Genomic DNA, 12,621 nt, shown 5'->3' with positions numbered 1-12,621 from the left:
ATATAACTGATTAACAAATAGACGTAATGTGCTTTCTGACGGGGCGTGAATGCTGTCTGTCTGCTTGTCACACTCGGGACCAGCGGTTAAACGAGATGTTACACGCACTCTGCAACAATTTGTCAATTGACGCTTCCTTCACATAGGCTTATCGCTCTCGCGCCTACGACCCGTTTCCCACTGCCGCGGACATTAGCTGATCGACATGTCTAGACATGCAATGCGCATAAACCCCCCCCCCTAAAAACAGGATTGCTGTGTTTTTACCGTTATAAAATAGGACATTTTGTTAAAAAATAAACCGTTAACAATACACAACTACTGCTTTTACCATTCAAAACTGCCCGACTCTCTTTCCTCTCTAGCTAGAAAAGCTCGGTGATTAATATGAGTCCGGTGACCCCTTAAAATTATTATGCCTTAAAACGTATTTAAAATGTCGCATTGATAAATTCATATAATGTATTTTATTCTTTTAACGACTACTGATTCCAATTTGGTGCCATATACTTTTATCTTGTAGGCCGTAGGATAGCTCTCTTTCTGCCGGCTATAGGCCGTGGTACGTCTGGGCTATTATGCTTAAATTCTTTATTAATTAATGTTGGCTATGTGCTTTATAACACGTTTTATACTTCTTTTACACACGTTTACTTATTGTATACACACTTTAAAGTTCCGAAAACGACTTGCCTCAGCTGTTTTCAATAAAAGACAGTGGTGTGTGGATATCGTGGCTGCACGCACAAGCGCGACATGGAGAGTCATTTTAACAAGGATCGCCAGCGTTATTCCTTGATTCTTGTTGTCGAAATACTTAAGATGTTTTATTTTAAATAACACATTAGCCGAAAAGAGTTTCATTGCTTAAAAACGATGAGGTTAAAGAGGCTTAGTTGAAATAAAAGATCAGCATGTGTTGTCATACATCTTTTCAAGTTCTGGTTATACCTTTTGATTAACCATACGTAGATAAATTTAGCTAATTGTAGCTAAGCAATCCGGGGGGGGGGGTTAGATAGCATTTTTATAACAGGAATAAAAGAAATAATATACTTACCGGGTAAGGTCTCGATGAAACTTGTGGTTCTTTGGCTGGTACAAACTTTGGTAAGGAGGAAAAGGCCCCCCGCTCGACGTAATACAATTTAATTGTCTCTGTCACCCCATATCTGCACGGTCATGTATGACAAACAAAACTATAAACAGAATTTACTGGCGGGCAAATTGTCAGACTTGATGTATGACCAGGTGGTACGGCCTTGATGATGCTACTCGTGCCTGTGTAAGAAAATTATCTGTAATTTGGGACGTATGTGAAAACAAAACTTTAAACAGAATTTACTGGAGGGCAAAAGTGTCAGACTCGATGTATGGCCCGCGTGGCCGGGTAGGGGGGCGCCTCGATGGCCAGGTGGCACGGCCCTGCAGAATTTACTGGCGGACAAATTGACAGACTCGATGTATGTCTCGACTTATGACCTTTACAAATTGGCGCCATACGCCGATGTGATACAAACGCTTGCGTGAGGAAAAAACACACGGTCAAAACTAGCGCCGAGCGTTTTTATTGGACGATAGACCCTGCACCTCCTCCTCTCATTCTTTGCTCCAACTTTACCATTTTATCCCACAGTCTCTCACAGTTTCTCTCAGACTCGCGCAGCAGCACGCCTCTCAGCTCTCCCGCATCGCTCTCTCCGAGGATTATCCAAAGCCGTGCGGACCTTTCCGCGCTACCGCACCAGTATGTGAATAAGTCCTTTGCTGATTCTCCGAAGCCCGGGGACCTTACCACGCTACCGCACACCGTACGCTCGCGCTCCATCAGGTAACCCAGCCACGCTCACTCCCGCCCGCGCCCCACAAAATAATAATAATAATAACTTATTCAAATAACACACGCTCATAAGCACTCTCATCAATATCATTTTTAAAATAATACACACTCATAAGCACTCTCCTCAATATCATTTTAAAATAATAAACATTTAAAATAAGCATTTAAAATAATAAATAATTAAATCCAAATACCATTGCATCACTAACACAACCAACCCATGCCCCCTAAGCCACAATCATTTAAAATAATAAATAAATAATTAAATCCAAATACCATTGCAGCAGTTACACAACCAACCCCCGGGGAAGAAGACAAAAAAAAAATATTTAAATAAATAATTAAATCCACATGCTATTGCGTCAGTTACACAACCAAGCTCAACCCACTACAACATAAGCTCCGCCCACTGAACTTTTGAACGTGACCTTTGACCCGACCTGTCATTTTGACGAAAGCGGTATTGCATCTCTCTCTTGTGTTAAATGTGTTACTCAAATGCTCAAAGTCCTAACTGTGACTGTATTTCCTTTTACACATCTTAATGTCACATCCATCCATCACCGTAACCGCTTAATTCCAACTGGGACCGTGGGGGGGGACTGGAGCCTATCCCGGGAACAAGGGGCATAGGCGGGAACCAACAGCCACAGGGCTAATTCAGACTCAACAATCAACCTGCCCTGCACACTTTTGGACCATGGGAGGAAACCGGAGCCCCCAGTATAAACCCACGCAAACACGGGGAGAGCATGCAAATCTCTCTGACCTTGCTAGGATTAAACGGAATTGCTTAAATTTTGCTGTAATTTGTCTGAAACAAAAGTTCATGATAATGTGTCTGAAAAGGTTGAAAAATACTGTGAAATACTATTTCAGTTATCGCAGTAACAAGTGCCTTAGGCTGTCCTATTTGATACAACTATGCAGTCCTGCATTCATTTTGGTGCAATTTGTTTCAAAATTTGAGCACCTCCATATCTTCACTTCATACAATGCTTCAGTAAAGTTTGAAAGGGATGCATCGCCTTTTCTCAAAGGGCTTTCGCTTTCTCTAACCTTTGAGAGATGATGGAATTCCAGACCCAGGAACGAGTTGACCATTTAGTTGGAAACACATGCCATTGTATGTTGTAATGGAACTACAGTCTCTTGGTATAGTGGGACCACATGCCTGCAAAAATATAAAAATCCAGATTCCATGGATGGAAACTCGACATGCTTGAACTGTCATGACTAAGCAGAGTGAATGATGATCCACAGTTCAGATTACAAGAGAATGGTACCTTTTTTAAAAATTGCACTGAACTGAGACAGAATAAACACAAACATGATCAGGTAACCTATGCCCATTCAGGTAACAGGTAAGAAACCAACACAAGCAGCTACAACTTATGAAACATCTACAGTGACAAACAGAAGAACATGGCAAGGGCTAGCACATAAACACACAGGAAACAAGAGCTAGATGATGGACAGGTGTGGGTTACTATAAGTTAACCAAACAGTAGGGCTAGGAGTACCAAGGAACAGGTGACGGTCATTAACAATCACTAAGGACTCAAAGAGTTGGAGTACAGAAAAGAATGGGATGGCCAGCTACAGCCGCTGATGAAATGGGGAAACAAGGCAGGGACTGACCCTGACAATGAACAAGAGCAACATCACAGGCAACAGGACTTGAACCACCAATCCAAATGGTGTGATACCTGTCAGCCACCTTACTTAAAATATGTTGTGAGACACATCGATAAATGGTCAGTCATAGAAGCATACTTACCAGTGTATTTGAAGACGCTGGGTCTTTAACCATTGAGAGTCCAAGTGACATGTTTACAGCATAACCAGGGACTGTTGAAAAAATATCCATATTTTTACTGTACTATTAAAATACATACTGTTATTTGATTTTATTGCTTATCAATGCAAGACTGAACCCCTTACCCAAAAAGTTGTTTTTTAGCAGTACTTTAGACTATTTTGTGTATGTTTGAAATGTATAAGCAAAACCTGCATTTGTATATGATACAATATAGAGTATAAATACTTTACCTGTCATAGATACTTCAGAGCATGCAGAGTTTCCAGTTTCACAACGGTAAATCCTTCCTCTGTACTTTTCATTATACCTCATCAAAGGATCACTAACTAACAACCTGGAGGTTAAAGAGGAACAAATGGTAAATAGTTTATTTTGAGACTCATATATCAAGGATGGTGAATCCACACATCTGAGCCAGAGGACTACAGGGCTTCATCCAGCCAGAAGTGTTTCTATTTTTTCCCATGTAGGTTTTTTATTAGACATTTTCAAACAGGCAATGAACATGCTGTCCAAATATTCCCTTGCTGTTCAACCAAAGTGGTGCGGGGGTTAGCCTGGAGTCTGAGTCTATGCTGGGTAGAAACAGAGCAGGAAGCAAACCCATGACCCATGAAATCATCTCTGTAAACCTCTGTATTACAGCCTTATTACAGCTATTTCTGATTTTCCTAATTGCACAAATGTCTTCAATTTGATGGCTGCCTAACGTATATGACATATCAAACAAAGGTCTAGAGGCCAATAATAATTATATAATAATAATAAAACCAGCTGTTTGAGAATAACAATTGTAGTTGAATGTGGAGAAATGTAAATGAATTAAGTAGTATGGTCATCTTTGTCAATGTCACATTTTCTACAAAATCCTGACAGGGTAACCAATTTTCCTCTCACCTTCTTTCATCCAGCTGTATCACCTTGTATCCAAAAGCTGTGTTAGGGCTGACTCCAAAGGTCTTCCAAGGAATTGGATTAACATTGAAAGTTATTCCCAACTTGGGTACTAATTGAGGAAAACAGAAAGCAAAGGAAATGAATACATATCCTTACTTTAAATTTGGTATATTTTTCAGGCTTGAGACCACCATCTTCTATACTTGCTTGCTCTACACAAAGTCCAGAGCCTATCCCAGAAGCTACAGGCAAAAGGCAGGGAATAACCCAGGACAGGACACACACACACACACGCACACACACACACACACGTATTCATATCTTTATGGGGATTGTCCATTCATTTCTATGGAAAAACCCTAATCCCAATAATGACTACTTACTGACCTTAACCATAAATAACCAAATAAAATATAAGACTTTTGGCATTTTTAGTTTTTTGATTGCAGTCACAGATTTTTATAAAACTAACTTTCCCTTTGTGGGGACCGAATAAACAGCAACAAAAATGACAGATGTTTACCACATTTCAGGGACATTTGGTCCCCACAATGTAATATATACATAACTGTCCCCCCACACACATTTTGGCAATTCCAGTTCACCTTAGCATGTACTGCACCATCACATCCCTACTTGAGGTGAGTTAACAAATATTAAGTGGCTAGAATGGAAGATAGCATTAGCTGATGGATTTGAAAGCAAATATTATATGCTGTTTATAACTTGTGATAATGGAAAGTAATTTTATGATCAAAATCTAGCTAAGTTTGTTCCATCCATCAATACATGCTAGATAAAAACCAAAATACAGTGACATGTGATGTGCTAGTATCATTCATCAAGGAACCTACTGTATTGTGATCCTTAAAAAAGTCTTTAAAAGTATTGAATTTATCTGAAAAAAATGGCCTTAATCTGTATTAAAATGTCTTAAATCCATCTCTAATGGGTCTTAAAAATAACACTGATTTGCATGTTCATGAATATGAAGATTTTGTATCTTGCTACCAGTTTACATTTCGATGCCACACAGACCAGAACAAGCAGAACCATCCATCCATCCATCCATCCATCCATCCATTTTCCGGTGCTTATCTGGGGTCTGCTCGCGGGGCAGCAGTCTAAGCAGGGATTCCCCAACCTCCCTCTCACTAACCACCTCCTCAAGCTCGTCCCGGGGAATACTAGGGCGTTCCCAGACCAGCCCAGAGATATAATGTCTCCAGTGTGTCCTGTCTCTGCTCCGGGGACTCCTCTGAGCTGGACATACTCGAAACATCTCCCCAGGGAGCTGTCCAGGAGGCATCCTAGAGAGATGCCTGAACCACATCAGCTGGCTCTTTTCATGATGAGGAGGACCAGTAGCTCTACTCTGAGCCCCTCCCGAATGTCTGAGCTCCTCACCCTATCTCTAAGGCTGAGCCCAGTCACCCTGCAAGGAAGCTCATTTCAGCTGCTTGTATCCGTGATCTCGTTCTTTCGGTCACTACCCAGAGCTCATGAGCATACGTGAGCGTAGGAACGTAGATCGACTGGTAAATTGAGAGTTTTGCCTTCGGGCTCAGCTCCCTTTTTACCAAAACAGAGTGGCACAGTGTCCGCATTACTGCAGATGCTGAACCGATCCATCTGTTGATCTTCTGCTCCCTTTTCCCCTCACTCATGAACAAGACCCCGAGATACTTAAACTCCTCTGCTTGAGGCAGCAACTCGTCCCCCACCAGTTGAGAACCATGGCCTCAGACTTGGAAGTGCTGATCCTTCAACTGGACCCCCTCTTTCCTTTGGCTACGCCTAGAAATTCTGTCCATAAGAGTTGCGAAAAGAATCTGCGACGAAGGGCAGCCCTGGCGAAGTCCAATACTCACTGGGAATGTGTCTGACTTACTGCTGGCAATATGAACCAAGTTCTCGCTCCATTTTTACAGGGATATGATGGCACGCAACAACAAACCCCATCATACTCCTGGAGCACCCCCATAGAACCCCTGGCCTTCATGTCTCCTCCCCGTTTGGCTAGCAGGTGTTGCTGGCCATCCTGTCCTTCTCCCTGTCCTATGTGTTCGGTTCCTGTTTGGCCAGCAGGTGTTGCTGGCCATCCTGTTCCCTCTGTCATTGTAATAGTCCCTAGTATGTTTTCCTTGTTCCCTGGGCTGCTGCATAGCTCAGTGGGTTGAGTGTAACCCCTCCAGTCACGGGTTTGAGCCTGGTCATTATCCTGGCTCACCATTTGTTTATTTGAGCATTTGCTTTTGGTTTATCCTTATTTTTTGTGGTTTATCATTGTGCTCCTATTTTGGTTTATCCTACCTGTGTTTTTTTTATGTTTATGAGTTTTTTGGTTCTTAGTTATTCTTAGTGTTAGTTTTCAGTGTTTCATAGTGTTCAATGTTTGGAGTTCTGTGTGATATTAACAACACATTAAAAGAATTAGTTAAAAAATAAATGCGGTGTTTGGTTACCTGTTTTACATTCTTGCTATTATATTCAAAGGAACTTGTAAGGCTCTTCCATTTGGCAGAAAATTTGGTGTCTCAGGGTCAGGTTCATCTTGCTTAAGCTCTTCAGATACCGGCAAGCCACGATGTTGTGCCAGATTATGCAGCACGCTACATGCGTGTACAATGCGACACTTTTTGCAGACTGTATAGCGGCACCCCACTGGTCATATCCAGGCAGCGCCAGCGGCCTTTAACCTGCCCTACAGTGCGCTCTGCCGCCGCCCGAGCCCAAGACTGGGCATGTTCATTCTGTGGGTTTGCGAGCAGCGTGAGAAGCCACAACTTCAGTGGGCACTCACTGTCCCCTAAGGAACTGTCAAATGGTGAAATCAAACAAAGCTTACAATATTGGGACAAATTATAAAATGGGGAAAATCTTCTTTCTGATCAGCCTGCCATCACGTACCACCCCATTTTCAAGTTTGTTTCCATCACTACTGTTTCTGAGAATGAATGAATCATGGGGTTGAGCCAGGCCATCTAGCCAGACTATTAATGCAGGGGTGTCAGAAGCATTTCGAATGTGGGGGTGGGGGGGAGAAATTGGCATAAAACTAATATTTTATGTTAAATGTGGGGGATCCACACGAATAATTATGAAATCCCCCTCCGATTTAATGGTGGCGACACCCATGCATTAATTAGCTGCTTGTTCAAATCGCACATAATTTGTACATCAATAGAGTGAAAGTGCTGTCTGTTTACATGAACAAATTCATTCTCTGAAGGTGCCTTTATGGCAATGTGCAGTCAATGGCTCCAATTACATTGGGAAAATCGGACATCGCTACAAATTGAGTTTTAATGTTTGCCTGTTCAACCACAGTGTAAGGAAATTTCATATATCTGTGTTACAAGAGGATTATGCCATTCCATACAGCTGGCATGGCACTGAGAAATACCACATCGGTCTGCAAGTTCTCGCTGAAAAGCACCTCTGGCTAAGAACCTGAGAGTGGACGGAACTTGTAAAGGAACAGGTATGACGCAATTCCTCATCGTATGCCTTAGTAATGCTGGCCCCAGTTCAGCACACAGCTCCAAAAGGATTGCTTTTGGAAATCTGAATCAACTTAGAAGCCAGTCATCATCATGGGCCAAGAAATCACTATGATGATCCCTGAATACACACTCTCTTCTAATTCTTCCATAAGCTTCCAATGTCTTCCAATAATGCAAGAGCTGCCATGGTAGTTGTAATAGTCATTTTCTGTACTGTTTTATTGTTAGAAATTGATTAAAAATCAGGTACCTTAAAGTCAGCGTCATGATTGTGAGTTTAAAAAGGGAAACCACAGTAGCAATGACTTACCACTGGGTACCGTCTGTTTACAAAACCGAGCAGAAACGTGCGTACGCTGTGTCTGGGGCTGTCGTGAGAATGTGCTTAGCGGTACGCCAAGTTTTGTTTTTATATATCTCAACTTGAGCGTGGAAACTGATGTACGCAACATTTCCGTGCATACGCACCATTTATACAAGAGGCCCCAGATCACCACATTGAAAGGGACACCTCACCTCCGCAGGGCGGCCAGAACCGCACAGTCAAATTCCAGCGACAAGGCCTGGCTGCCTCAAGACACAAATGCAGGAGGTATTACACCAGACTAATATTAGGACACATACACCATGTTTGGTCTCATTTGAATGGTCACAGTACGATGAGTACAATACTCTGACTTTGCAAACTCTGCATGATTCTGGTAGATTGGGTTTATTTCCCCAGTCAGAGTCAAACTGCCAGCATAACATACAACACTTTCTTGCAGCCTCTGACTCGAGCCCGTTTCTCTGGGACCCGATGCGACAGCACACGCTGAGTTACGGCAAAGACCGGCTCAGCCTCTGAGGCGCGCACACGCTGAGTTACGGCAAAGACCGGCTCAGACTCTGAGGCGCGCACACGCTGAGTTACGGCAAAGACCGGCTCAGACTCTGAGGCGCACACGCTGAGTTATGGCAAAGACCGGCTCAACCTCTGAGGCGCGCACACGCTGAGTTACGGCAAAGACCGGCTCAGCCTCTGAGGCGCACACGCTGAGTTACGGCAAAGACCGGCTCAGACTCTGAGGCGCACACGCTGAGTTATGGCAAAGACCGGCTCAGACTCTGAGGCGCACACACGCTGAGTTACGGCAAAGACCGGCTCAACCTCTGAGGCACTCACAAGCTCAGATACGGCAAGTGTTGTCTGAGCCTCTGTGGAGTTATATGACTCGCCGGACCCGAACTGTCGTCTAGGCTGACATGGTGGTAAGTTGGAGTGATTTCCCAACCTCTGGACCAAGTCCTGTGTAGCAGATCCGCAGATCACCCTATCGGCCGAGGCGAATCCGGTGTAGGTAGGTAGGTAGGTAGGTAGGTAGGTAGAAAGAAAGAAAGAAAGAAAGAAAGAAAGAAAGAAAGAAAGAAAGAAAGAAAGAAAGAAAGAAAGAAAACTTTATTAATCCCTCGGGAAGGTTCCTCTGGGAAATTCAGTTTCTAATAGTACCATACAACAGTACAATTATGAAATAAAAGTACAAGGAAAAGTAATAAATAGCGACAGGGTGGTGGTACTAATAAATAATTATCGCACGGGTTAATTGGTCTATTGTGCAGTCAATTAAATGTCTTTCTGTCCCCCTCCTGCTCCCCCTCCCGCGCCCATTGAGGAGTTGAACAGGATGAATAAAACTTCATAAAAAGTCTTTAATTAATTGGAGATATAATTCAGTTTTACCTAAAAGGGTAAGTAATTTTGCAGGAGCGCATGGAAGGACCTACACATATTCCAAGCCTTCGGCTGTGCAGTTGGATTCTGCCATTGGGCCAGTGGACGGTTCCCTACATGGGAGAATTCCCGGTGGGTCACTTAGCTGTTGTGCCAATACTTTGACAAGTTTGAAACTGAACTTGTTGGAAATAAAATAATTTTAGAACCTTAAAATTCTACAATGCTTCAGAATGTTAACCATCGAGTTCTCACGCTCACACACATACACACACACACATACAGTCAGGTCCATAAATATTGGGACATCGACACAATTCTAATCTTTTTGGCTCTATACACCACCTCAATGGATTTGAAATGGAATGAACAAGATGTGCTTTAACTGCAGACTTTCAAGTTTAATTTGAGGGTATTTACATACAAATCAGGTGAACGGTGTAGGAATTACAGCAGTTTGTATATCTGCCACCCACTTTTTAAGGGACCAAAAGTAATGGGACAAATTAACAATCATAAATCAAACTTTCACTTTTTAATATTTGGTTGCAAATCCTTTGCAGTCAATTACAGCCTGAAGTCCGGAATGCACAGGCATCATCAAACGCTGGGTTACCTCCCTAGTGATGCTCTGCCAGGCCTCTACTGCAACTGTCTTCTGTTCCTGCTTGTTCTTGGGGCATTTCCCCTTCAGTTTTGTCTTTAGCAAGTGAAATGCATGCTCAATCGGATTCAGGTCAGGTGATTGACTTGGCCATTGCATAATATTCCACTTCTTTGCCTTAAAAAACTCTTTGGTTGCTTTCGCAGTATGCTTCAGGTCATTGTCCATCTGCACTATGAAGCACCATCCAATGAGTTCTGAAGCATTTGGCTGAATATGAGCAGATGATATTTCCTGAAACACTTCAGAATTCATCCTGCTGCTTTTGTCAGCAGGCACATCATCAATAAATACAAGGGAACCAGTTCCAGTGGCAGCCATATATGCCCACGCCATGACACTACCACCACCATACTTCACTGATGATGTGGTATGTTTTGGATCATGAGCAGTTCCTTTCCTTCTCCATACTCTTCTCTTCCCATCACTCTGGTACAAGTTGATCTTTGTCTCATCTGTCCATAGGATGTTGTTCCAGAACTGTAAAGGCTTTTTTAGATGTTGTTTTGCAAACTCTAATCTGGCCTTCCTGTTTTTTAGGCTCACCAATGGTTTACATCTTTAGTTGAACCCTCTGTATTCACTCTGGTGAAGTCTTCTCTTGATTGTTGACCTTGACACACATACACCTACTTCCTGGAGAGTGTTCTTGATCTGGCCAACTGTTCTGAAGGGGTTTTTCTTCACCAGGGAAAGATTTCTTCGGTCATCCACCACAGTTGTTTTCCGTGGTCTTGCAACTCTTTTGGTGTTGCTGAGCTCACCGGTGCGATCTTTCTTTTTAAGAATGTTCCAAACAGTTGATTTGGCTACACCTAATGTATTTGCTATCTCTCTGATGGGTTTGTTTTTATTTGTTTTATTGCTTCATTGATAGTGATTGGTCTTTGCATCTCATATTGAGAGTTGACAGCAACGGATTCCAAATGCAAATAGCAGACCTGAAATGAACTCTAGACCTTTTATCTGCTCCTTGTAAATTAGATAATGAGGGAATGACACACACTTGGCCATGGAACAGCTGAGCAACCAATTGTCCCATTACTTTTGGTCCCTTAAAAACTGGGTGGCAGATATACAAACTGCTGTAATTCCTACACCGTTCACCTGATTTGTATGTAAGTACCCTCAAATTAAAGCTGAAAGTCTGCAGTTAAAGCACATCTTGTTCGTTTCACTTCAAATCCATTGTGGTGGTGTATAAAGCCAAAAAGATTAGAATTGTGTCGATGTCTCAATATTTATGGACCTGACTGTATATACAAGAGACCACAACTGTGCATCAGTGTGATGGCTTGTCATTCAAAGCTGAGTGAAGGCCTTGCACGGTTGCGGATAATGCTCCAACTAATCACGTGCTATTGATAATGACTAGAAGTTTTTCAAACAATGGGTGGTAGAATGAGACCAGGCAGGGCTGAAAAAAATCAGACTGCTTGAACAGTTTAATTTGCTATTTATAATATATTTTCTGCCATTCCAGACAGCCATTCCAGATAAGTATAAAAAAGTGCACAAGTTAATTTCCGCTTTAAGCTTGACATCAGATATTTTGAGCTCAGACGTGTGTCCATTGTCCTTGCACGGTCTAACAGCACAGTGGATAGACTCAAGTTTTAAGTTTCAAAAAGCAGTTTTGCACGCTAAGCAACTTTGTGGCTCGCACTCAGGAGAGTGCATTTCTACAGCTATAGAGGAAATGTTGAATGGAAAATTTCAAAAAACAAAATTCATGTTGTTTTACGAGATAATACCAGCAACATGATAAAGGTAATGGATAGGCTAGGAGTTCCGAGTTTAAGATATTTCATGCACATCTTGCAACTCGTGGAGAATGAGGGATTGTTATCGCAACGTAGTGTTAGTGATGCAAAAATGAAAGATTTTTTGGATGGTGCTGATCCGTCAAATGCTGCTAAAACTGAGCACATTTGAATAAAAAGAAGCAGCGTTACTAAACTATACTGTACAAGGTTTCTTCCTTATTATATCACAGGTATAATTTTTATATTTGTGTTAAGGTACACAAAATGTATCTGGGCATTTTTGTAAGCATTATTTTTTTGTTTTCTGATTTAAAAAAGACCCCAGAGACTGTAACGGATTTGTATCGTATCGGCAGATATCCAAATTTATATCAGTATTGGTATCGGACATAAAAAGTAGTATCGTGCCATGTCT

At 42.1% G+C, this 12,621-nt stretch overlaps 1 protein-coding gene across 4 annotated transcripts in view; it reads right to left on the bottom strand.

The window, feature by feature from the left end:
* LOC125741689 (integrin alpha-M-like) overlaps positions 1-12,621 on the bottom strand; it is a 139,707-nt gene that overhangs the window by 42,463 nt on the left and 84,623 nt on the right. For 3 of the 4 annotated variants that reach the window (XM_049012910.1, XM_049012914.1, XM_049012915.1), the window contains 4 exons: positions 4,560-4,668; positions 3,893-3,996; positions 3,621-3,691; positions 2,900-3,014 (listed from right to left, as the gene is read on the bottom strand). The exons of the other annotated variant lie outside the window; for it this stretch is intronic. In XM_049012910.1, the coding sequence (XP_048868867.1) occupies positions 2,900-3,014; positions 3,621-3,691; positions 3,893-3,996; positions 4,560-4,668 (399 nt within the window). The remainder of the gene's footprint in view (positions 1-2,899; positions 3,015-3,620; positions 3,692-3,892; positions 3,997-4,559; positions 4,669-12,621) is intronic. 4 annotated transcript variants of the gene reach the window in all.

Source organism: Brienomyrus brachyistius, chromosome 5 (assembly GCF_023856365.1).
Source record: "Brienomyrus brachyistius isolate T26 chromosome 5, BBRACH_0.4, whole genome shotgun sequence".
Lineage (NCBI taxonomy): Eukaryota > Metazoa > Chordata > Actinopteri > Osteoglossiformes > Mormyridae > Brienomyrus > Brienomyrus brachyistius.
This window is presented reverse-complemented; position numbering and strand designations above follow the sequence as displayed.